This window comes from Chrysemys picta, chromosome 6 (genome assembly GCF_011386835.1).
Source record: "Chrysemys picta bellii isolate R12L10 chromosome 6, ASM1138683v2, whole genome shotgun sequence".
NCBI classification, from domain to species: Eukaryota; Metazoa; Chordata; order Testudines; family Emydidae; genus Chrysemys; species Chrysemys picta.
Genome location: NC_088796.1, coordinates 74,464,889 through 74,491,971, shown reverse-complemented (window position 1 = coordinate 74,491,971; position 27,083 = coordinate 74,464,889). Strand labels below are relative to the sequence as shown.

The window sequence follows — 27,083 nt, the reverse complement described above, 5'->3', positions numbered from 1 at the left end:
GCAAACATTAAAAACATTCATAATATAATTACATAAGAAATCAAGTACTGTGGGGCAAAGATCATATGAAGTCAAGATTACATTAATCAAAACCAACATTTATTGTTTTGTATTCCCCTCGCCCACAACTGATTCTGTGTGCATGCTCATAGGTGCATAACTACACTGAAGGCCATTAAAGTCTAGATTTCTGTCATTACAGTTACAAGAAGAGAGATTCAAAATACTTCTTTAAACTAAAAGAATGTGTGTGGTATATGGTAAAAAGTATCCACTAAAGGGATATATCTGTAAAGTCTTAAGCACATGATTAACAATGGGACTACTACTATGAGGGTAGTTACATGTGTGGTGTTACCATCTGCATTCAAAAAATGGCTCAATTTTTTTCCTGTAGAAAAGTAAAGTATTTGAAAGTGGCACATAGGTATATATTCAAGTGCTAGGATGAGAAAATGACAAAGCATAAATTTTGCACAGAACATAAAACAACCAGGACCCCTTGATTCAAGGAGATTCAGTATAAGCCAGGGATCGGCAACCTTTGGCACGCGGCCTGCCAGGGTAAGCACCTTGGCGGGCCGGGCTAGTTTGTTTACCTGACGTGTCCGCAGGTTCAGACGATCGCGACTCCCACTGGCCGCGGTTCGCCGCTCCAGGCCAATGGGGGAGGCGGGAAGTGGCGCGGGCTGAGGGATATGCTGGCCGCCGCTTCCCGCCGCCCTCATTGGCCTGGAGCAGCGAACCGCAGCCAGTGGGAGTGACAATCGGCCGAACCTGCGGACACGGCAGGTAAACAAACTGGCCCGGCCCGCCAGGGTGCTTACCCTGCAGGCTGTGTGCCAAAGGTTGCCGATCCCTGGTATAAACCAACAATAAAGAAAAGAACAGTGAAAACGCCTCTGAAGGGGTCTAAATCTCTGTGCTACTTATAAAAAGAGAAAAAATTAGTAGCCAGAAATCCTACTCTTCAAGTCGGTCTATAGGAGAGGTTGCGCTCTCAGAATCTAATACAAAGAGACTCAAAAAAAAAAAAAAAAAAAAAAAAAAGTTCTTTACACTGGATTGACTTTAGATGTTCTGCAAGGCTTTTGCTGCCCTAGATATTAATACAGAGACTTCAGAGATTTCCGAAGAGTTGACAGATCAAAAGGAAAGTGAGTAAACAAACAAACATTTTCCTTCAGCTTCTAGCAAAGAACTCTGCACCCCTCCTTCTAGTTACGGAGAACGTAATCAAGTCACATTGGGGGCAACCAAACAAAAGCTGTGAGGCAATCACAAAAGTGCTATACAATGCCTAAATTAAGATTGGCCTACATCAAACCGGGGGGGTCATGGAATGTATTCTGGGGGTGGGTGTGAGAAGCTTTGGGGGGGGCGGGATCTACTGCACACATTTTACCCATAGCAATGAATAAGTAGCAAAGCTGATTCCTTCAGACATATCAGGTGTGGGTGGGGGGTCTACTTAAATTATGGACAAAATCGCACATTTTTCAGGGGTTGGTCAAGGCATAAAGAGCGAACTTTGCAGATGTGTTCATACGGTTGCATATTCCATGCCACCCTTACTTCTGCATTGCTGCTGGCAGCAGCACTGCCTTCAGAGCTAGGCGCCCAGTCAGCAGCCACCACTGTCGAACCGCTCAGCACTGAAAGCAGCGCAGAGGTAAGGGTGGCAATATTGTGAGCCCCCTACAATTGGCTTGTGACCCCCGTTTTGGTGGGACCCCCAGTTGAGAAACATCATGCACTTTTGTATAATTTTACCCTATATACTTAAATGGCTGGTTTCAGAGTAGCAGCCGTGTTAGTCTGTAGCCACAAAAAGAAGAACAGGAGTACTTGTGGCACCTTAGAGACTAACAAATTTATTAGAGCATAAGCTTTCGTGGACTACAGCCCACTTCTTCGGATGCATATAGAATGGAACATATATTGAGGAGATATATATACACACATACAGAGAGCATAAACAGGTGGGAGTTGTCTTACCAACTCTGAGAGGCCAATTAATAAAGAGAAAAAAAACTTTTGAAGTGATAATCAAGCTAGCCCAGTAGAGACAGTTTGATAAGAAGTGTGAGAATACTTACAAGGGGAGATAGATTCAATGTTTGTAATGGCTCAGCCATTCCCAGTCCTTATTCAAACCGGAGTTGATTGTGTCTAGTTTGCATATCAATTCTAGCTCAGCAGTCTTAAATGGCTCTGTCTGAATCAATGCCTTACTGTTTTTAATATTTAGTGAGAGTTGCATGTTGATTTTTTATTATTGGTGTATGAACTTGTGTGGCAGCAGGCAGGGGAGCATAAACTACTACAGACAGAAAGAAGGGGGGCGCAATCAAATAAGTTTGAGAACCACTAGCCTACATCATACTCTGAGGTCAACATAACTGTTGCTAGCTTGGCTAGTGAACAGATGATTCCCTCAGAAGATGACCTACAGTCTAAGTTCACAGACCTCAAAGTAAAGACCAGCTTAGACTGCAACTATGAAACAGCTTCTCCCACTTTAATCAGCCACCTCAACCTGTACTGCTCAGGCAATTCAGTCCTGAAACACTGTTCAGAATCTGCTTGTGTCTGTCTTCTGCTGTGTCATTCCCAAGCTAACTGATCATCCCTAATCAAGATACTAATTATTTTTCTTATATTACATTCAGTGAAAGACAATAGTTATTTCATCTGAAATACATTTAAAATTTACCTTCGCCTTTTCTGATGTTCGTTTTCCACCAAATCCTCCAGCTCCAACAATAAACAGAGAGAACTGATTATAGCACAACAGATCCTTTCCACAGTAGGTATGAACTGGAAGACAATACAAAATGAGAGGTTATAGTCTCTTTTTTGAATACTCCTAACAGACCCCTCTCAGAGCCAATGGATATTGAATAGCTTTGTTTTATATATGCCAGTATTCATCTCCACAAGTTAGGGGACAATGTCCTCACTTCTGAATGGCACTGTCATAAATCATTTCCTAACAAGTGAAGATTAATGTCCTGTTTAAAACTACGCTATTATAGATGCTCTTTACACAAAAGTATTAAAATGAAAAAATGAGCTATCAAAATGCTGATGACATACCAAGTGCTAAAAAAAATGGTTGACAACACACGAAGTGCTGAAATTAATGTTTATTTCAACATTTCACACATCATTAGCTACTTATTTTAATACTATAGCACTATGCCATAAAATGTGATTTATTAGAAGCCATTAACAATCCTTGGTGAAAATACACATTCACAACCTCATACACAACAAAGCAGCACTAATATTGTATGTGGAAAAAGCAACCCCAAAGGAAGATTTAATTTAAGGTCACTTGGTTTTCTTTTTGTTAAAGTCACTTTTGATTTTGCTGAACTTGAAGTATTTATAGTTACTGAGGTGAAACAGAAATCTCTCTATTTCCAATTTATTCTCACTTATTATTCCATTAGGACACAGACCAGCTTAAACTTATTGCCAGTAGTGCACCACTTCCACTTATACTGGGTGCCTAGTTTCTCTCATAAGCAGCTAACCTTTAATGACCCAGACCAGAACCTTTAGGTTTGTTACAGAAATAGACAGACTGGTTTGGATAAACGTCTAATGGGCCCAAACCTTGGCTTTTCAATCGTTCCTATGTGGAAGTAAAGCATAACTAGGAAGGATTAGGATGGAGAGCAGTTAGCTTTTTGCCAGACTGAGCCATTAACTAGCGTGACAAAGTTCCTCCTCTATCTTGGTGGGTCCTGCACTTATTGGTGGATTTTCTTGCCTCAGAGATTCATCACGTGGGTTGGGGAACAGCCCAGAGAACTTCCCCTCTGGAAGAACCCACAGTCCAGGTCAATTGGGAGGTTTGGGGGGAACCCCGGGCCCGCCCTCTACTCCGGGTTCCAGCCCAGGGCCCTGTGGACTGCAGCTGTCTATAGTACCTCCTGTAACAGCTGCATGACAGCTACAACTGCCTGGGCTACTTCCCCATGGCCTCCTTATTCTCACCACAGGACCTTCCTCCTGGTGTCTGGAAAGGCTTGTGCTCCTCAGTCCACCAGCAGCACCCCCTCTCACTCTCTGCTCCTTGTGCCTCTTGCTCCCAGCTCCTCACACTCACACCACAAACTGCAGTGAGCTCCTTTTTAAAACCCAGGTGCCCTGATTAGCCTGCCTTAATTGATTCTAGAAGCTTCTTCTTAATTGGCTCCAGGTGTCCTAATTAGCCTGCCTACCTTAACTGGTTCTAGCAGGTTCCTGATTACTCTAGTACAGCCCCTGCTGTACTACTCAGGGAACAGAAAACTACTCTAGCGACCAGTATATTTGCCCTCTACCAGACTCCTGTACCCCACTGGTCTGGGTCTGTCACACTGATAAGAAACAGGAAGGGCAGAGATCAGGAATTAGTAGTATTATTTGGAGGTTTTGAGGAAACAGTAGGGGGAAAATTTTAAAGGGTTCATATAGCAATCTAAACAGTACACTACCTCAAAAAATCTGGTGGTTCATTCCCTATTAGTCTCATTTTAAAACTTGAACTTCCCAACAGTCATATTATACCATAACCATGTCCCCAGAAATCAAGACCCATTTATTTTGTGAAAGAAAAATACAAGTTATGGACTTCTTGGGCCTACTAAATTAATGCACGAGCAGAAAAAAAATTAACAAAAAGAATACAAACATTTCAGGACATAACTTAAAGGATTTCCTTTCATAAAATTCAAGTTGGCAGTCAATTTAATTAGATCAGGGGTAGGCAACCTATGGCACGCATGCCGAAGGCGGCACGCGAGCTGATTTTCAGTGGCACTCACACTGCCCGGGGTCCTGGCCACCAGTTCGAGGGGCTCTGCATTTTAATTTAATTTTAAATGAAGCTTCTTAAACATTTTAAAAACCTTATTTACTTTACATACAACAATAGTTTAGTTATATATTATAGAAAGAGACCTTCTAAAAACGTTAACATATATTACTGGCACGCAAAACCTTAAATTAGAGTGAGTCAACGAAGACGTGGCACACCGCTTCTGAAAGGTTGCCGACCCCTAAATTAGATGTTGGATTTTACACACACACACACACACACACACACACACACACACACACACACACACACACCTTTTTAAGAGAAACACAGTTTAACCAACTTCAGATAAGACTATGTATTAGAAGTATTAGCTTTGTTCTGTTTGTGTATTCAGCACCATCTCTCTCCTCAGGTGGGCAGGAACAATACTGAATCTTCTGTCAATGTTCTCTCAAAAAGGAGTATTCTTAATTTCAGTATCCTAGCTATTCCAAAGAACAAGGCAACATGCACAAGATTGCAAATTAATTCATTTCTCAGCAGTCACCGGGCCATGTGGCCAGAACCTAAGAATTTAAACTAATTTTAGGCTGAAAGTTATTGTTAGCATAGGTTAAATTTTGAGACTGTCAGCTTCGATTGTGTCTCTTTAATAAGTTACCACATGGTTACCATCTAAGAGAATAAGTGCTCCTGAGCCTTTGTCAAGAATATCAGCAATAGTTGATTCTGAAGTTAACGATCCTGAAAGGAGAGAGAATAGGAAAATACATATGTTGTAGTATAAAGGTCTTAAATTACAATACAACATGAATTTTGCAGGAGTATTTTAGCAAAGCTAATTACAAATATTCCCAGGTTTGTAATACACACAAGTAAAGTTTTAGAACATATAAATTAGAAATAATGTATTTCTAATATATTAATACAATGCAGGTGAGGTTTTTCTTTAAAATGTCAGTTAACAGGAACCGGTATATGTTTAGATCCCAATCCTGTAACTGACTCCAGTGTCCACTCAGAGCCTTACTGTGTTTGAGAGGCATCTGCCTGGGTGGAGATAGTTGCCAGATTGAGGCTTACCTAAATGGTGAGTTAGCTCGTGGCAAACCAGGATGTGAATCTACAGTGTACTAATTTGCCATATAAACCCTGGTACCTAAAAGTTCCATAGTGCACTCTGACATACTCCTATTTCAAGCATCAATACATCAAAGTGCACTATGAAACTTAGTGCGCAGTAACAGGGTCCACATGGCAAAGCTAGCATACTGTACATTCACATCCTGGCTTGCTGTGCACTAACTCATCATGTAGACAAGCCATTAGTGTCTACCAGAAGTTAAGGTGCACTCACGTCTGGAATATTTATGAACCTCTCAAGGTTTAGACTGGCTCATTAATTTCACAACAATAACTGTATGAGTGTTGAAGCTTATTCATATATATCTTTTCCCAGTAGAACCCTTGGACACAGTCTACCAAAAACAGGATAACTGGCAGGTGTGCCAAGGAAGAAAAACAGGCATATACTGCAAAGGATCATTGTGAGACTTAATATGCCCATTGAAAATCATGCTTCAGTCTGAAAATATTTCACCTCTTATTTTTAACAGTAACGGCTAAAATTATAATTGATAGAAACAATTTAACTGCTTTTTTCTATTTGTCTTCTTGATGCATTTTGTGTAAAGTTAATGAAAGTATTTGTAATATGGAGAAACAATTTACTTTCCTCTGAGTTTCACACACAAACAGAAAGGGAGGGAAAACAAATTACATTTTGTGAAACATAAGAAAATTTAATTATAAAACCACAGAAACTCTCAGGTCACTGAGAAGCAAAAGTAGCACCTGAAACCACTACCAACATCTGTCTCAAAATGAAATAGGTTGCAAGTTGATTGACTGTCCTTTAAGGCAAAGCTTGTTGATGAAGCACATATAGATTGTAAATGCTATATAAGTGCAAAATATAGTGAATCAAAAGTAGACACTTCTGAATACACACAAAATATACTGTTTATCTCAGCCCTTAGAGCAGGTCCACTTCCCAAAAGCAACTATTTACAAAACTTGAAAAATTAATGGCTCTCTATAGTCTTAAAGTTTTGTACTTCACATTAAATCTCCCACTACTTCTCTTTTATTTGTAAAAAGTCTTCTCCTAGAGAACGTAGACAAGTTGTATCACATATACTAATTATTTGGTGCAGGAAGCGCAGAGTATTTATTTAGCCATTTCGTATGTCCTCTTTCTTTATCCAGAATGCTCACACTACATGTGGACCAATATTGCCTATCATATTCCACTACAACTTGTAATGCTGAATGTCAAATAGCAGGAAAATGTTCGGTTTACTGTCTTCTCATGTCACTGGTACATAAAAATATAATTAAAAGAGCTTCTGAATCCGCGACAATACCCTAACTATCAAGTACTGCAAAAAGCTCTAGTTAAAATGTTTAGCCTTTATCAGGCTAGGGACTTCTTCCCCTCCCAATAAACCCTTTTAACACAATCCATTTTCAATTATTAAACCCAAAATGTTCAAAGAATAGGGCTCTTAACCATCACAAGCTTTCTTATCATTCAAAGTTATAAAATACAAGATTTTAAGCATAACTTGAATATTGAAGCCAAGCTTCTCTCAAACAAGTGTCTCTATGTTCTTATCCTGAATATTTTACACTTTTAGACCTCTAGGGAGGCAAATGAAAATTCTTGCATTTCAACAATTAAAAAAAAAATAAACTATTTTTACACACAGGTCTATATCATAATATGCATTGTGTGTGTGTATATATCACATATCATTTGTGTGTGTGTGTACCAGCAAATACATTTTTTAAATAGATTTATTTAAGGTCAGGAATGAAGTAATAGGAATTGCCTTCTGAAAGTTCTTAAGAAGTTTTCAAACTAACAGCAACTCTGGAGACAATCCAAGAGAGGAATTGGTGGCCAGTGTCCTATGCAATATGATATTCTATTTTTTGAGATGTTATTGTTTTAAATCGGTTGACAGATCTGCGAACAACTTAAATATCAGCCTGAACAATATGATCTTATTCATAGAGTCCTGTCAATTAATGGGGAGCATGCCATCTTTCCTGCAAGCAATAAAGAGCCCAGGTGCTTCCTTTCGCTCTCAGAAGCAAAGAACTAGTTTATCCGTGGTTTATTTGGTTTCTTCCCCACTTGCTCTCATCTCTTTCTCTGAAGAATTTCTCAATACCACTTTACAAATAAATTCAACCAATGGCAACCAGTACTGGAATTGAAAAAGATTCAGTGAAGGGCAACAAAAATGATTAGGGGTATGGAACGGCTTCCATATGAAGAGAGATTAAAAATACTGGGAATATGAAAGAGGGCTATAAAATCATGAATAGTGTAGAGAAAGTGAATAAGGAAGTGTTATTTACTCCTTCACATAATACAAGTACTACTGGTCACCCAAATAAATGAATAGACAGCACGTTTAAAACAAACAAAAGGAAGTACTTCTTCACACAACACACAGTCAATCTGTGGAACTCTTTGCCAACGATGTTGTGAAGGCCAAAATTAAAACAGGGTTCAAAAAAAGAACTAGATAAGTTCATGGAGGATAGGTATATCAATGACTATTAAGCAGAATGGGTGGTGATGCAAAACCATGCTCTGAATGTCCCTAGCCTCTGTTTGCCAAAAGCTCTGAGGGGATGACAGGGGGTAAGGATCACTTGATGATTGCCTCTTCTGTCATTTCCTCTGAAGTACCTGGCATTGTCCACTGTCAGAAAACAGAATATTGGGCTAAATGGACCAGTGGTCTAACCCAATATGGTTGTTCTTATCTTTGTACTTAGTGAAGTCTTATAAAACAGAAATATATAATCTCTTTGGACATAGACCTGATTATCCAATAATACATTTTTCAATGAAAATTTTGAAGGCAAGGGATAAGTATGTCTTTGTTCACATCTCTATAAGGTCAAAAGCTTCTCGCTCTCACCAACAGAATTTGGTCCAGCTTGTCTTTCTAAAATTAAAACATACTTAGTTAATTTCATTCTTTAAGTCTCCCAGACATAGGGATGTAAACAATGTAACAAAGTACAGTTTCTGGAAACATATTCTGACAATTTGTAATATCAACTCCCAGAGGTAATTAATTAAGTCTAATTAATGAGTTGATCATGAGCTATATATAACACATTGTGAAGGCACACTAATTTATGTTTAGTGAGCAACTGAATATTCTTTTTCAGGCAGCTCAGCAGAAAGCCAATTGTTACCTTGTTTTTACTAAGTACATCACAACAAATATAAACTATAGTTGTTAGACCAAAAAAAAAAATGCACCATCTGATCAGATTTTTTTTTAAAAGGACAGCTGATTGGAAAGTTCCAACACCAGTATGATAAAGCAACACAAACAAAATACAGAGTAAATTTGCAACAGAAACCAGTTCTAAACAATGTATCCGTATTTCCTTATGTAATGCTGATACAAAAGAAAAGTGAAGTGCTGTCATGGTGAATATGAAACCATCAGAGTAAAGGACTGACCTGAGGTTGGAAGTGGTTTATATAACTCCAGATATTGCTCACCATGCAGTAGCTGTGTAAAAATAAGCAGCACTATAATGACAATCAGTATCATTTGCCACAACTTCCCCCGTCCCTGTCATAAGCAAATATGTAGATACAGATATTTTGGAAATGTGTTCAGAATGAAAACATATTGCTACAAAACAGAGCAGTGAGAAATTATATCAAGTTCTTTCCACACCTGGATATTTTTAGCTGCACTAAAAATACCAGTCGAAATTGACGAGTTCATTATTTCAGAATATTTTGTTACATTACTTTGAGTGCAGGAATTATTTTGACACACACATCTTTGGAAGTTGTTGGTAACAGCCTAAAATCAAGCAGCCTTCCACAATCAGCCCTGACTTACAATCACACAGTATTTTCGTTGAACATACTGAGCACAGGGAGATCCAGGTTGGATATTAAGGAAAACTTGCTAACTACAAGGATAGTTCAGTACCATAACAGGTTACCTAAGGGAGGTGGTGAATCCCCATCCTTGGAGGTTTTTAAGAACAGGCTAGCAAACACCAGTCAAGGATTGTCTATGTATACTTAATCCTGCTTCAGCCAAGGCAGATGGACTTGATCTTTTCAGGTCCCTTACCGCCCTACATTTCTATTTTTCTAAAATTCTAATTAGGAAGAAGCCATCAAAAAGATAAACATGGGCAATTTTATTGCCAGGTTAACCTCTGTCGTCTACCCCATCATGTGTCAATAACTCAAACAGAATAAATCAGTTAGCATGAGACTACACACACATCAATTTATAAGCATTTCCCATTACTAAAAATTTGAACACTCCAAGCTGCAGAACTTCTTTTCTAACCTTAGAAATCATCTTAAAAGGAAGTGCATTCAAAACAGAATGTCAATGAGATGGATAGCAGTGAAAATGTCAGATTTCCTAAATTTTAAGTAAATGTTAAAATATTTCCAGCATATTTATGCTATCCTTTTAATCACTGACAAAACTTCTGAAGTGGAATCCAGTTTTCATAACGTCCAGCACCAAAGTTATGATTAACTGTTCATTCACTCCTTCTGAGCATCTATTATAGATTCTCAATTAGCAGCAGATTTCATGCTAAGCAATGTGATTTCACTGAACAACACCAAGTTCCTAGGTTTAAAATTATTTTAAAAAATAGTTCAGGTGTAAAAGTAGACCTTTTAAAAAATGTTTTAACAAATATCCCAGCTATAATTCGGTGCTTTGAATGTTCAGTGTTACTAGATAAGGTAACAACCACTCAGATTTGTAACGCATGGAATTTGAAGACAAACAACACTGCAGGGGAGATGACCAAAGAGCCTTTTGACTGTAATTTACTTTAATGTACGGGACCAACGAGAGAGGGAGGATAACATTTGGCTCTATACCACCATTCCCAGGATGCGGATAACGGTATGTTGCTCTTCTTCCCATAGCCTATGTGTAGAACATGGTAAGAATAATAGACACTACAACCTTTTGAGGGGGCCTCCCTCTGTTTTATGGAGCACTATGTTTTTTCCTTAGCTTCTCACAAACATAACAGGACATCCCATGTGCAGTCCACAAAAGCCAGCAGCAGTGATTCTGGTTCAATACATACATAATGTTAGGGGTTTGGCCATCTGGTGTTTGGATTTTGTTTGTTTGCTTTTTAAAGGAAACTTCAGAGTTTGAAGTCAAGACAGCTATGAAAAAACTCAGGGGGTGGCAGGATAGTGACAAAAATAACAGAGCCATTTATACAGCTTTCTTTAGTTTTTATGCAGACCACAGTCCCAGTACGGAAAATGCTGTAAATCTTACATTTTTAAGCTTTTTAAAAATCGTATTTCAGCTATGAAATACTAAATTTTTTATGCCATCATATTCTTGAAGAATGCCGCTTTATATAATTTATACTTGTTTAATATACATATATATATAGCTAAATGTTTACATAGATCTATGTAGATAAACACAGTTTGAAGAGTGTGTGCACCGTTGTACACTGTCAACTAAATAAAAAAAGCAAAGATTACACCTATTGTACTTGCTTTCTAGATTATCTATGGTAGAGAGCTTCATCCCGGGAAAGAGCAAAAGAAATTGCTCAAAAATAGAATCCCTCCATTAACAAAAAAGAAGTCAGAGCTAGATAAAGATTTTTGGTTTTTAATAAAGAGGATGCTGCTCTTCAAGCAAGATTCCCACTTTAAAAAAAAAAGAGGGAGAGAGAGAGAGAGAGAGAGAGAGAGACAGACAGACAGACATGTGATTCATATGCAGCTTAGGGGAAAAAATAAAAAAAAACATGAACGCTATACCAGAGAGGTAGGTAACTCATTTCAATACAAGTTTTTCCCTGGGTTGCAAGAAATCAGAGCCTGTTACTTTTTCTCTTTCTAGAACAGCAGCGATCTCTGAAGTTTTGGTATATATACTGAGCCATTTCAATTACAGTTAATTTATATAGCATGCATCACAAAATAAATTGCAATGTCTAAATCATACATACCTTTGTGAAGTCAATGTTGAGTCCTGGAACACTAGAAAGTCCACCATCCCCCATAGCTGCCTGAGCTGGGATGACTCCAAAGGTAGGTAAACAACAGAACTCTTCACTGCCTTCATAAAGAAATTTTAGATGGTCTGAATCCTGGGTTGACATTCCCACACCAAGAGCGTACAAAATCGGTTGCAAGTGAGTATAATTATACACCACTGTGGGCAACTTTTGGCCAACATATTTGCTCTGTGGATTAAAAATATATAGTATAATTCGAAGTTAAATGCTATGTATTATTTGATTTCAATTTACTTTCTGCAGGCACAATCATCATATAGCTTCAACGTAATATATTAACGACCTTGCTATGATTACTTACATGTAGGACTGTCAAGTGATCCAAAAAAATTAATCACACGATCCAAAAAATTAATCATGCGATTGGCTGAACAAGTAGGAGGACTGAGTGGACTTGTAGGTGTTGAAGTTTTACATTGTTTTGTTTTTGAGTGCAATTATGTAACAAAAAAAAACCCTACATTTGATTGCACTACAGTACTTGTATGAGGTGAATTGAAAAAAACTTATTTCTTTTGTTTATCATTTTTAGAGTGCAAATATTTATAATCAAAAATATAAACTTTGATTTCAATTGCAAACAGAATACAATATATATGAAAATGTAGAAAAACATCCAAAATATTTAATAAATTTTAATTTGTATTCTATTGTTTAACAGTGCGATTAATTACAATTAACCTTTTTTAATCGCGATTAATTTTTTTTAGTTAATCAAGTGAGTTAACTGCAATTTATCAACAGCCCTACTTACATACCATGTCACAGGGAAGATATTTCTGGAACTGAAGTGGTATTTGGTTTTTTTTCCTTTAAATATATTCCATAACAATAAATATACTGTAAGGATGCCCTGTCTATATCATCGTAGAATATATGGCAATAAAGAACCGCATCCTGCAAATTACATTATGCAGTATTTCAAAGAAAAACAACATTACAGTGGACAGCTCAATAAACAATCGTGATTAAAGACCAACACTAATGAAATAATTAGCACCATAACAGACAGCTCATCCCACCTAGAACTTGTGGGTGAGGTAAATCAGCCATGTGAAAGATAAGAAAAAGAGCACTTCACAAAAAGCCTTGTCTGTCAGGTAAAAAACAGAGATGTAGTGTCTTCACCCTCATTCTGAACAATATCCTATTTAGGGTGTCAGAATGCTCCAAAGTGCAAGAGGTGGTAAGTCTGATAGTTTAATTTATAATTTCAGAAGTTCTACCGCCAATTAGAGAAAATGAGAGAAGAATAGGGCGCGAGTTTATTATTTCTGCTCTAGTTCACATCTAAAAAGCGACCTTTACAGAAAGCAAGCCAAAGCATCTGATCACATGCTGTGAGCAAGCTTGTCCTTGCTTTGGGTCTTTTGATAGCTAAAAGATGAGTACCTTGCAGAAGAATTTTAACTTACTGGGTCAAAGCCTGAAGAAGCGGATCTAGTATAGCTTGTGGGATTCATGGAAACTCCTTCAGATTCTATTTGACTTAGCACATCATTCAGTAAGCTTACCGACTCTGGAACAAACAAAAGGGAACAAATGATTTAAAAATAGCCAAAGAACCCTGCAAAAGTAGATCCTTCTTTCAGTGACATATGGGAAAAATAAAAAATGGGGGCAGGGGTGATTCAATATATACAGATTTCTCTAAACAGATTTTAGTTCTGTACCTTACTGATGCCTACAAACCATGTGTGGCAATTACATCCTACAGGTGTTCTACTGGCTCTGCACTAAGTAATGAGCTGTGATTCATACTCTTTTGCTCTTTATCTCCCTCTAACTAGGTAAGATAGGGAACTGCCCCACTGAAATTCCCACTGTTTTTGCCACCCAGTCTCCTGTTCTCCCCCTGCTTCTTACACTCATTTGTCCCCAGTAATTCCTCCCCTCACCCTCTCACAGTCTTCTCCCCACCACCTTCTCTTGCAGCCCCCTCAACCTGCCCTGTGCCCCCATATTCTTTTGCACCCACCCTATCAGTTTCCTGTCCTGCTTCCCAACTCACCCCTCAACACCCGCCCCCCACTCTGATTCCCAGCACCGTCACAGTCTCCTGTCCTCTGCCTGGTCCTCACATAGTGTCTGAGGTGCCACCATCTTCCTAGAGAGTAGTTTAGCCTCAACCCCCTTGGAAACAATGTGACGTGGTGGCCATATTTGCTGGAGGCAGACTGTAGCTTCAGATCCAATGGGAAATGGTGGCTAGTCTGGGTAAAGGCAACCCTAAAGTTATCAAAAAGATTGTTTGTGCCTCTCTTAGGGAGGGTGTGTCTCTCTCAAATGTTACTAGAATTTGCAAATCTGGGGATGGTTTTGTTTCCCCAGCAGCTAACCAACCACAGAATGTCCCTCCCATTTGCCTCTAGCTAGAAGACCGAATCAGTTTTTCAGATGAGAACCTTGCTACCATGATTCATGCTGACATTATCTTAAACTGAGATTCCTGATATGCATTTTAAACGGAACTATGCATTAAGCATCTGGAGACTTATGCTAGTACAGAATGGTGAAGCCCATCTTTTAAGTGGTGCATCTTGGCTGGAGCACATGATACCTATGCTTTGGGAATCTTTGCTTATTAGTGTCTGGATGAAATTTTAAGGTTAGTGATTTGGGTTCCCCCGCACCATAAAGCCCTATTTCAGCAGTGTAACACTAATGGCAAAAAAAAGTGAACATTATTCTGGGATGTATTAGCGAGAGTGCTGTAAACAAGACACAAGAAGTAATTCTTCCACTCTGCACTGATAAAGCCTCAACTGATTATTGTGTCCAGTTCTGAGTGCCACATTTCAGGAAAGATGTGGACAAATTGGAGAAAGTCCAAAGGAAGCAACAAACATGATCAAAGGTCTAGAAAACATGACCTATGAAGAAGGATTGAAAAAATTGGGTTTGTTTCGTCTATAGAAGAGAAGACTGAGGGGGTCCATGATAACAGTTTTCAAGTACGTAAAAGGTTGTTACAAGAAGGGTAAAAAATTGTTCTACTAAACCTCCAAGGATAGGACAAGTAGCAATGGGTTTAAATTGCAGCAAGGCAGGATTAGGTTGGACATTACGAAAAACCTCTTAATGGTCAGGGTAGCTAAACACTGGAACAAATTGCCTAGGGAGGTTGTGCAGGTTTTTACGAACAGGTTAGACAAACACCTGTCAGGAATAGTCTAGTTATTACTTAGTCCTGCCTTGAGTGCAGGGATCTGGATTAGATGACCTATTGAGGTACCTTCCAATCCTACACTTTTACGATTCTAAATGGCCTGGGATCAGCCTATTTGAGATACTTGTGTCTCTCCATGCATTACTGCCGCAGTTGTGGTCAGCAGCAGCATTTGACCTGGATCCACTTTGAAAGGGCAATTGGTAGAGCATTCTCAATGAGGGGCCCTCAGCTTTGGAACTACATCCTCTCTTGGGTACTTTCAGATCAGATTTGTTCATCTTCAGAGCACTTTGCAAGGCAAATCTTTTGGGGGTGAGTGGGGGAGAAAGAGGGCTTGATGGAGGTTGGCTTTTGGGGAAGGACTTTTGTAGGGGGTTGCTGGGTTTGTAATTTGATTAACTGTTCTTTAAATTCACAGCAAAGACATCTAGAGTGTGAAATATGCCTGTTAGTCAGGCACTGAACTTCTTGAGATATTTATTTCACAGTAGCAAGTATAAGTTAATATATATTTTTCAGTATGTTTTTCATGACTGTTTAAAAACAAGATCGCTTTTAAAAGATGCTCTTCAGATGTCTGAAAGGCTTTAAGTAAGCCATTAAAATATTATCGCTGCAATCAGATGTGAGAATGGAGGGTACTTTTGCTTTGTTTTCAAAAGAACACTATATTAAATAAAGGATCAATTTCAACGTTGTGAGCAGTTTGCTCGCTAAACTTATACAGTCAAGAACCCCACAACTGACCAATATTCCTCCCATTTTCTAAACGTACTGCTACAGCAGTGTGCAACTGCTGTGTCTCAACACATTAATCCAATTTAATCTCCACTGACCTGCTGCTGCCTGGCATAGGAAACAGCAGTCCCACCTACAGCATTAGATTTACAATGATATTTTAGCAATTGACCAGACATGACTCATTCCTGTTATGCAAGGTTACATTTTCAATGCATCCAACCAAGACTCCGAGGAAATTAGATTACATTAAATGTCTGATATTTTATATTTAAGTGTCCTATTAATGTTATCGTCATGTGAATTAACAGATTGTCAAATTGAAGAAGACGTTACTACATCAAAAACATTAAAACTAACACATATTTCAAAGTAAACTACTTTGTATTATACAATAATTAATTCTTACTTCAGAAGAATAACTGTTTCTTTGTTTCTAGCTCTATTCTTAGCATATGGCTGGCACTCCATAAATTACACACACACACACACACACACACACACAATTTTATATATATATATAAAATAATGTATGTGTGTGTGTGTGTATATGTGTATGTATATGTTATATATGTTTTTATAAATAAATAAATAAATAAATAAATAAAAGGTTAAAAGCATATTATTTAGGTTGCAAAGTCAAGCTCTTGAAAGTTAGGAGATGCCAGATTTATAGTTGCTCATGCAACCTTATGTCTGCCCCGACCAACTCTCTCTCCACTCCCCATCCAGAAACTTGGGAGCTCCTGCACCATCTGGTGTCTCCAGAGAATGGGGACAGGCCACTGGGGTCATGTGCTAGGCCACAGGATAATCAGCCCAGTTCTGCCACATATACACAAAGCTGAGAACTAACTAACATGCTTAATAAAAAAAATGTTATATTTGTATTTAATAAAAGGTGTTTTGTAAAAGTGTTTAGCTGTGCTGTGGACACACCTTTGCTGACCAATTGTGTAATCTTATTGCTGGGACCACTGCCTTTCCTCTCACAATCTCATCCCAGAGTGTGATTACCCTCTTTGTTGTGCCATATATGGAAGCAGACAATACGCTCTTTGAGGTTCAGACATGTGCCAGTTAGCTATTTGGTGAGGTCACTAGTTCACTTTTGGGTGCTGTAAAAAACTTAAGTTAAAAAAACAAACAAACAAAAAACAAAAAACACATGATTGCCATGTAATGACCTTTAGAAGGAAAATATTTCTGCCCATGCAGAAGCTCAAAGACATAAATTAATCCAGAATTTGAGTGTGTTGCCTAATGGCAACAAAAATTTTCATGTTAAAATTATGTCATCATCATGTTGAAAGTATGTCATCATCCTTTTGTTCCTCATAAATTGAGAGTGGGAGGAGATTTTAATGCAACAGAACAGAACACTCAACTTCATCAAGGTTACGTGAGGTGTAAGTTAGCGTGTATGATCTGGTTTCAAACTTAGTGCTTTTTTCGTTTCTTTTTTAAAAAAAGGGAAATACTGGTTATTTATACACTAAACAGTAAACAGGATATCTGAAATCTAAATTGGTAGGAGGAGAACTCATGGTCCTTGCCCCAGACACCAAAGAAGACCAGGCAGTCTAGTATCAGATGGCTTTCTGTGTTTTTTGCTGATCACTTACTTTCTTTGTCTGCTCATCAGCTTGGCCAGCTCCAGTTACAACCCACCCTCTCCCTCTCAGTCTCTGCACTAGGGATCAGCAACCTCTGGCACGCAGCCCGTCAGCCAGTTTGTTTACCTGCCGGGTCCGCAGGTTCGGCCGATCGCTGCTCCCACTGGCTGCAGTTCGCCACTCCAGGCCAACAGGGGCTGTGGGAAGCAGTGCAGGCCGAGGAACGTGCTGGCCACTGCTTCCTGCCGCCCCCATTGGCCTGAAGCAGCAAACTACGGCCAGTGGGAGCCACGATCGACCCAACCTGCGGATGGGGCAGGTAAACAAACCGGCCCGGCCCGCCAGGGTGCTTATCCTGGCGGGGTGTGTGCCAAAGGTTGTTGATCCTTGCTCTACACCTTGGTCTCATTCAACTGCCCTCCACACTCCTCTCCTATCTCACCTTCCTCCTCTGACTATTCTTTCCCACACTCACTTACCCCTGCCCTAGAATACATTTAAATAAATAAAATTAAAAGTCCCAGCAATTATTTAATTCAAAAAATCCAAAAGAGGGGGGAAAAAGCACAGAAGAACATCATGCTGACACACCATCAGGCTGTTAATTCTGCTTGTATGTTATATCCCCTTCCCCACTCATTATCTTGTCTAGTAAGACTGTAAACTCTTTGAAGCAAGGACCATCACGTTTCTACAGAGACTAGCATAACTGAGCCCTTTGGTCCTCTAAGCAGTAGTGCAACACAAACAAACAAAAAGAATGTAGGGGGGAAAAGAATTAGTAAGATAAACAAAAGTGATTGGCCACTCCCTGATAATGGTCTGGCTGTTTAAAAACATCACCAACAATTTTAAAAAAACAAAACAACAAAACCTAGATAACCACATCCAGAAACAACTAGACTGCTCTTTTCCTTCAGTGACTTGATTTACCCATCAAGTATTATGAGTCAAATTAAAACTGAAAAAAACTTTCTAAACATATTACAGAATGATGGAAGGCAAATTGGGAAATTTTTACTTCGAATGATTTTAGAAAATCCAGTCAGATTTGCTTTGCCTTATGAGATTATCTCTAGTATGTGAAACTCATCTGAGATAGCTCCCTGCAGTTATTCACAGAATTCAGTGCATATGCACTAGGACATTGATCCAGCAAACCACTTAAACATGTACTTAACTTTAGCATATGCTTAAGTGTTTTGCTAGATTAGGGCCTAAATGAGTTACCATCTAAATAATAGGTATTGAATATTTAATTTGTTTATATTAAAAATTAATGAGTTCCACTAAGAGTTTCTTTGTAAAATAATGTTGTTCTAAGAAGTCTAAAAAAAACTTTATGTGTAATAGCTATATAAAAATCACAACTAACTTATGCCAAAATTGTAGATCCAGTCCTAAAGATTATTACAAATGTAAGGAAAATTACCTTTCAAATGACATGTCGCACAAACTTCAACCCCTTATAATCTAGAAGGAATTAAAGTCAGACCACTCATTCAAAATTTCCAAATTATTTTTGTGCAGAGTCAAGCTACACATCTCTGATTATGGGATATTCTTGCAAATTAAAGGTAAATGCTTTAGCTAATTCGTATTTTTTTTTAATTGCATATAATTTTTAGTACATAATTGCTTTTTCACAGCATCCAATTACTTAAATTAATACTGGTAATAGTTTTTAATGAAATCTTTTGGGAGCACTTGAACTTGCAGATATATAAAGGTACTTTTTTAATGCAAATATTCTAATTTGTTTCCCTTATTTAACATTTGAATGCCTTTAGGCACTACAGAGGGGACTTTCATGCTAGGGGAAAACTTTCTGGGAAAATACTGGGGAAAAAACTTTCTAATGTATCATACTGAAAAATTAAAATTTATTGACCTATCAAATTTCTTCAGAGTTTTCTTTAACTCTTTTGCTAATTCTCACAGATATGAGAGATTAAACAAGGGCTCATTCTCTCATTCAAAGCCCAGCTACACCTCTATCTTCATGCTTCTGAATTTTTGACATAGCAGTCCTTTTCATAACACCACACTAAAGCAGAAGATGACATTGGGGTGTGAGAGAAAAATGTTACTGAGACATCTTCAACTTTAGCAAATGCAATATAGTTAAGGGTATACTATACTGTCTTTTGTATCCGTTTCTCTTATTTTGTATTTGTCCAAAGTGAAATACCCTGAAAAATATATTGTATGCATTATGCTGATTTGCAGGAGAATTACAGATCATACAACTTTTTTGGAACACCAATGAACAAATGGTTTTCTGCTCATCCAAGAATTTCTAGGTTTAATAAATTTACTTGTGTTAAACAATAGTACTTTGGGTTAATACTTTTTTCCATCAATATAAAATATTAAATTCTGTCTGGTTTAGACTGCAAGCTCCTTGGGGGGCAGAAGTTATGATTTTCTACATTTTGTATAGTGCTGAGCAAACGTATGGTACATAAGAACGGCTGTCCTGGGTCAAACCAAAGGTCCATCCAGCCCAGTATCCTGTCTACCGAAAGTGGCAAATACCAGGTGCACCAGAGGGAGTGAACCTAGCAGGTAATGATCAAATGATCTCTCTCCTGCTGTTCATCACCACCCTCTGACAAACAGAGACTAGGGACACCATTTCTTACCCATCCTGGCTAATACCCATTAATGGACTTAACCTCCATGAATTTATCCAGTTCTCTTTTAAACCCTGTTATAGTCCTAGCCTTTACAACCTCCTCATGCAAGGAGTTCCACAAGTTGACTATGCACTGTGTGAAGAACTTCCTTTTATTTGTTTTAAACCTGCTGCCCATTAATTTCATTTGGTGGCCCCTAGTTCTTATATTATGGGAACAAGATGGGTACTAACTAAATAGCTGTATCAATCCGAAGAGAAGTTATAAAAACCAGTGTGGCAGCAGAAGTTATAAAATCAATGCATAAGCATGTTAAAATATAGGCATTACCAACTCAAGGAGGGAGATTTGACAGGGCTGGGACTGAACGAAAAAACAATCTCACTTGGCTTTTAATAGCTCCTGCCAGCTTTGTATTTCTGAAGAAAGTAAGAGAAGTGATCCCAAGAAGGAAGTGACATGAGATCAGCTGGGGAAAAATGTTACGTAGACTAGTGTGGTGCCCACGAAGAGCTGTGACGAGGCCAGAGAGTAAGTCGCTGCAGTAGCTGTGGCAAGAGATGACCAAGGCTTCTATGGTAGGAGTTACGAGGAAGACACCGATTCTGGAGATAGCATAAAGGAAAAGAGCAACACGATTTGATGAGAGCTTGTATATGGGACAGAACAAGAGCAGTCAAGAGCAACTGACTCTGCTGAAAGTAGTTCCAGGAAGAGAGCACAGAAAAAGTTCTTGGACAAGGGCAGGGGAAGGTCATTAACTATTAGTAAGAGATATTTCACTGGAGTGGATGGGGAGAAGCTAGGGATCCAATAGAGTTTTTGTCACAGGGTGACATGGGTCATTTAAGAGGAAAGAGGCCAGTGACTAGTCAGCTGACTCCTGACTGGGGCTTAAAGTTGGAACTTGGGCCGCCTCTCTAGAGGGGAGAGAGAACTGGTGACTCAGAGTTGCCTTAGAGCACAGATGGAGTCAGTCAGAAAAGGGCCAGATGAGAGCTGCCTGAGATACAGAGGAAAGATGAGCAGAAAAGAAGAGCTGACAGGCGTTGCTGGGAGAGAGCTGAGTTTGGAAAGAGAGCATCAACTGTAAGCTGCTAGTGAAGAGCTTGGAGGAAAGCTATTGATGAGAACTGAGTTTGGAAAAGCCGAAGATCCAGTTTGACAGGGGAAGCCAAGCCCATAAGCAAAAAGGTTGCTGCAGGAGGGTGCATCACCCAAACAGAGACAGGACTAACAGGGAGTGAGGCCTTGAGGAGTGGAACACAGCAGTCATGGGAGTCCTTGGGGCAAAGACCTGAGTGAAGGATTGTAGAAAGTGAAGTCACCCTCAGATAGAGAGGCCTGGAGAGTGGTCCCTAGATCAGGGGCCAAAGGAACTTAGAACGAAGCGCTGCTAATGACTCTTGAGCCGATGACTTGCTGATATATCTCTGGAGAGGGGAAATGGGAAAAACCTGCTATATGCATTTGTTTATTGTGGAAAATGGTTTTGCTATCAGGTTTTGGGGGAAGTACTGCACTGATGTATATGAAATTGTTGTGCCCAGAGATAAGTTTTATATCAGACACTAGGAAACTATTTTCCTTTCATGGACAGAAGGAGAGAAATGCACCTGTCGTGCCACAGCCTGCCACAGGGCCACCCTATAATAGTGTTATTTTATTTCAATTAGATATTCCTAAAACCATTATGAAGCACCCAACCCTGCCCAAGGTGCTTTAACAAAATTCACACTGTCAGAACAACATTCAATACTAAGAGAAGAAGAAAACAAAGCAACAGATATACATTTCACACTTAGAAAACTTAGAAGTAATGGAAAGAAGGAACATGATTGTTGGATAGGCAAATGGGGGTGGGGAGGTGTCAAAGGAAATTTCATTTTGGAAAAGATATACAATAGGCATCTGTAGGATGAGAGAAAAAGCCATCCGAGAGAGAGTAAGACAGACAGAAGGATGAGAGTATGGGGGAGGAGAAAAGTCAGAAGATGGAAGGGGAGGTGGAGCAGAATGAGGGATTGCTTAGAGGTAGGCAGCAGGAAAGATACCAGAGTCACACTGGAGTGAAATAGCAGAGGCAATGGGTAGAATGAAGGTTAGGCAGAGGGACGAGAGCTCTTGCTACATAGTGCCAATTTTGTCCCTGAAGAAATTAGTATGCTCTTGGCCAGAAAGGGAGGAGAGGAGGACAGGGAGCAATTCCGGAAAAGGATAACGTGGCCATCATAGAGAGGAGCTTTGTAAAGACCAGGGTTGAGACAGTGACTAACATGGTACATAGGGTCTGGAGCTGCTGGTCAAATCAGGACACAAGGGAGATGAAGCAAGAGGCAGTGGAGTCAGGTGGATCATCAAAGGGAAGCTGAAATTGTGACAGATATGGCAATCTCCCGCAATATCTTTAGGATATATTACTGTATTATTGTGGGCTAGGGATTGTATGTAATTCCATGGTGGAAGATGACCACAATTCCTCCAGTAAGCACAATGGGGAGTGATTAGGCATATTCACTCAGGTTGCAATACCTCCGGAGAAGAACCACCACCAGTAGAGGCTAACATATACTAGTTCAAACAGGATTCTCCGGAGATCATCAGACAAAGAAAGGACTGTGTTTAAATTGATTCATGCCCTTCTTTCTGATCCAGCAAATGGACAGGACCATCTGTCCAATGGGGGCCCAATCCTTCTTGGGATTTTGGAAGAACTTTGGCTTACAGAAGCCCCATAAAGACCAATGGGTGACCTCTAATAAGTTGTTAGCACACAGAAACTTTTATTGTTTTTAATATGTTTTCTCTGTAATGTTTTCATCTTAAGAATAAATGTGTTTGCTTATAAAGGGCTGCTTGGTAAGTTACAACTGCCAGCAATGACGTTCATAGCCTCTGAAGAGAAAACAAAGTGCAGATGCTGGCCTGTTTAGGCAGTCTGGCTTTCTGGAAATAAAGTTAGTTCAGGGAACTGCGTAGCCTAGAAAATGCAGGTTAGATGCAGGTCTCTTTCCAAGAGAGGAGTTGGGAGCCTAGAGTGGATGCCCTTGGAGAACCATGAAGCGGGAATACAGGTGTAGTTGCAGAATTTTGACAGAAGTCATCTAGGATAAGGAGGCTGGGGAGATCACAGCCCCAGTGTCATGCCAGAGGGCCCCTAACCCCAAAGCTTTTCCTTATTTAAACTTTCAACAGTAACCCAAGATTCCAGTAGAGAAGGTAATACATTCCTTATTAACACATTGCTCTTGCATGCATTGGTGTACAACCAAATATACAGTTATCTTTAATCTGACTGTAAAACAAAGGCACAGCAATAGCGTTAAAAAGGCCCGACTCTACTAGAAGTGTGTAATGATTTATGGGACACAGCTGAAGGGGAAGTTCAACTGATTCAGCAGACTTTTTTCCCTTCTACAAAGCATAAAATAAAAACCTGATGTTTCTATAAAACTCTCTCTTAGAGCATTCATTTCCCCAGATTGTTGTATTATACCAAAGACCTCCTTTACCTTGGATAGTCCGGGGCTTGCTGGCATTATCAAAGTCACAGATCTTCTCCCATTTATCTTGCACAGCCTCTGGTGTCATAGGATGATTCTTCTCCCTGACAATGGAACCCAGGGATCGCTCCCAGCGCACTAATTAAACAGCGAAAATGGAAGACATTGATCACAGAGTTCAAGGGGATGGTCAACAAGACAAACTGCAGAACCCTTCAATTTCTTAGTGTGCTTTCTGAGAGATAATTAAAACTCATTCCAACCCTCCCAAAGGAGAAAGAAAACTAGGTCAGAACCTCTCTGATCTAACTCAAAAGTCCCAGGTAGTTGAATTTAAAACAGTCTTTGCCATTAGTTAACACTTAAAGAATCATACCATGACATTTTAAATTCCAATAAAACATGACAGAAATGTTTGTAAATGTGATTTCAGTTTTTGAACGTTCCTTTTCACTAGGCAAGGAACACTTGTACCATAAACCAATTTAAGGAGTCTATTCAAGTTCTGCTTTCATAGGATTTTGACCACTGCTACTCTCTCAGGTTGTGGAAGGGCTTGGGAAGCTGTAGGTGAATCACAAGGGGACAACACTGTTGATGGAGAATGTCAGTGACAGAGAGGGCCAGAGATCAGTGTCTCAAAGCAAGTGATCTTTAGCACCCTGACTCAAGGAGATACTTTCTGGCACAGACAATCTTACCAATAGTCATCATGTTTCCAATCTTTCTTTTTAGAGAAAATTTTCAAAATGGTTAAAATGAAGCCAGCTACAAATTTCCTTTACTACTATGAATCCATCTCTCAGCTTGGAAATGGCAAGGAAGTTGATCTCATTAATTGACTATCTTTTTTTGGTGATGGACAATGATCAGGTTTCCATGTTAATATTCTGAGATCTATCAGCACCCATTGCTACCATTTACCATGATTTGTTACTGAAAAGTTTACAGATGGAGCGACTATGCAAGACTCCACTCTTTTCTCTTTGACAGGAACCAAAGAGTACTTCTGGGTGAATGGTCAACTGCCTCTTGTGGAGGGCACTTCAAGGTTCTACGCTGTCCTTTATCCTGTTCAATTAGTATAATAGGCTGCTAATGAAGAGGAAATGGCTTAGGGTCCATTTCATTAGAATACTGGTCAGAGCTGTTCAAAAAATTTCAAAATATTTCAGCTAAAAACAGGGACAAATTTTTCAGGAAAGTTTTCAAAAGAGAATCTCATTTTTCAACCAGCTTTAATGTGAGAATCTTTGTTTATTTAAAAAAAAATAATCGTGCATTTTTATAAGTTATAAGATGACTAGAGGAAAAGAAAGTTAAGACATCTTTATAAACTGAAGTAAATTGTCCTCTTGCTCATCAGCCACTGAATGTTGAATAGAGGCCCAGGTGTTGTCTTTACCTTTATTATACACACCTTTATGTGTATTCACTTAAAGGTGAATACACATAAAAACAGATTAATAGTATGTGCCTCCTACATATATGCCTCCTACTACCCCTTGTGTTCACACATACTCTTTAGCTCTTGTAGCTAACATAACTAAGCCTCTTCAGCCAGTGTAAGTCAATGCAGGTCCATTCAATTCAAGGGAGTGGTGCCTATTTATACCAAATGAGGATCTGGCACACATGGATTATGGCACTCATTTCCTGTACTAAAATCTGCCCCATCTATTCAAAATATGCAGCCCACTAGAGACCAACAAAATTCTCCCTCTAGAAAAAGCTCTCTTTATCAACAGTCATTGTAGAAGAGAGAATGTGTAATTATATTAGATTTTTTTTTTATTAAAAAGAAAATAATCTAACTCAACCTACTACAACGCAGTCTACTTACATTTACCAATCCATCCGGCTCCCACCTGCCAAGTGGGAAAAAAAAATCATTATCTGATTTTATCACAGGAATCAGTCAGACTTTTAGTGTTGGAAACAAGCAAAACCATTCTCTAGAGGCAGTGGTTCCCAAACTTTAACAATTTGTGAACCCCTTTCACTAAAATGTCAAGTCTCGTGAACCCCCTCCTAAAAATGAATATATCCAGGGATTTTCTCCTTTACCTGAGTATAAATTATAAAAGTAGTGATCTTGGAAATATAAAATTTGTTTTTATGACATGCTTATTACACATTAATTATTATTAATTATTCATCATTACAGTATTTTATTACATTATGAAAACGGCAACACTCTTCCAAGATCTCCCTTTCCTTTCGTAGCTTGTATCACTTTGAATAAGCCTGTTATAAGACAAGGATCCTATGTTTCATCAAGGAGTATCAGATTTGAAACAGCATGAAGGTATTTAAGAAGACAACTTGGAGAGTTCCTCCTACACAAGCATTCAGGTCCTGAGCAGTCCAGGCAAACAACGCATGTTACAACAAAGCTTAAACTTATTGTTTTTAAAATTATTATGAAGAAATCTAGCTGCCTATTTAATTTTAAAAACAGCAAAAAATATCCACTTCCCTTTCCATTTCTTATAAGAAGTCTTGAAGTTTAAATCTCAGTGTGATAGATATGCTTGCTTTGATCTGCTTAGCTCTTGGAAGTCCAGGGGCTCTGGGCTGCTGGCCCTATGGGGTCCCTATGGACAGCTCTGTCTGCCATTAGGGATTTTTTCCCCAAGAACCCCCTGTAACATTTCGTGAACCCCCAGGGGTTCACGAACCCCAGTTTGGGAACCACTGTCTAGAGGGCATTTGTATACGTGAGAACATAGCGACCTGGCAGAAAATTATAATAATTAGTGGTATTTTTCCAAAGAACTTTCTACTAAGCCTAGGTGCGCTAGCAGTAGGAATAAGATTTCAATAGTTGTTTGGGAAACAGACAGCCCTATATCGGTGAATCCCATCAATGGCCTGCGTACCTAGGACTATAACTCATTTTACTGCAGAATCACTGACTCTCTGGAACTGCTGCTCACAAGAATGCTTCTCTGTGGCATCATTTTGCCCCACTGGCAGAGTCAATGGGGAACTAAGCAACATGGCAAACACCTTCCACAGGAAAGTATTACAGCACAGAAGCAGACTGGATTCCTAGTCATTTTCTCTCATTAGAGACACTGAAAATTAAGTGAGAAAAGAGAGAAAAAGAAAGGAAAAGAAAAAGACTGGCTGGGTAAAGATATTTAAAAGATGGCACTTTGACGGGAACAGAAGAAGAGAAGAAAGAAGCAGAACATTTGCACATTTTTAACTACATAATTCCTCACACACATTTTGTTGGAGAGATTCAGATCTAAGTCACACTAGCTTGAGGCCTGCATGTGGCACAGAAACTGTCCTGACCAATGATCTAGCCAACTCTCCTTCATACCTCATACATCGCAAGAGAAGGCACAAGCCCATTTATAAGAAATATTTGCAAGATCTTAATTCTAAAAATGTGGTCAGCCTATGTGCTGTTAGATGGGGATTCTAAAATGTGTCTAA

General features: G+C 39.0%; 1 protein-coding gene across 7 annotated transcripts in view; it reads right to left on the bottom strand.

Moving 5' to 3' along the window:
* Positions 1-27,083, bottom strand: part of HSD17B4 (hydroxysteroid 17-beta dehydrogenase 4) — a 115,120-nt gene that overhangs the window by 50,522 nt on the left and 37,515 nt on the right. For 4 of the 7 annotated variants that reach the window (XM_005300162.4, XM_065550369.1, XM_065550371.1 and 1 more), the window contains 7 exons: positions 25,477-25,501; positions 23,643-23,771; positions 13,381-13,484; positions 11,897-12,133; positions 9,375-9,426; positions 5,489-5,560; positions 2,717-2,820 (listed from right to left, as the gene is read on the bottom strand). In XM_005300162.4, coding sequence (XP_005300219.1) covers positions 2,717-2,820; positions 5,489-5,560; positions 9,375-9,426; positions 11,897-12,133; positions 13,381-13,484; positions 23,643-23,771; positions 25,477-25,501 — 723 coding nt within the window. Of the gene's footprint in view, positions 1-2,716; positions 2,821-5,488; positions 5,561-9,374; positions 9,427-11,896; positions 12,149-13,380; positions 13,485-23,642; positions 23,772-25,476; positions 25,502-27,083 lie in introns of all 7 variants that reach the window. The other 3 variants (XM_042854646.2, XM_042854645.2, XM_042854647.2) reach the window with 1 other exon arrangement.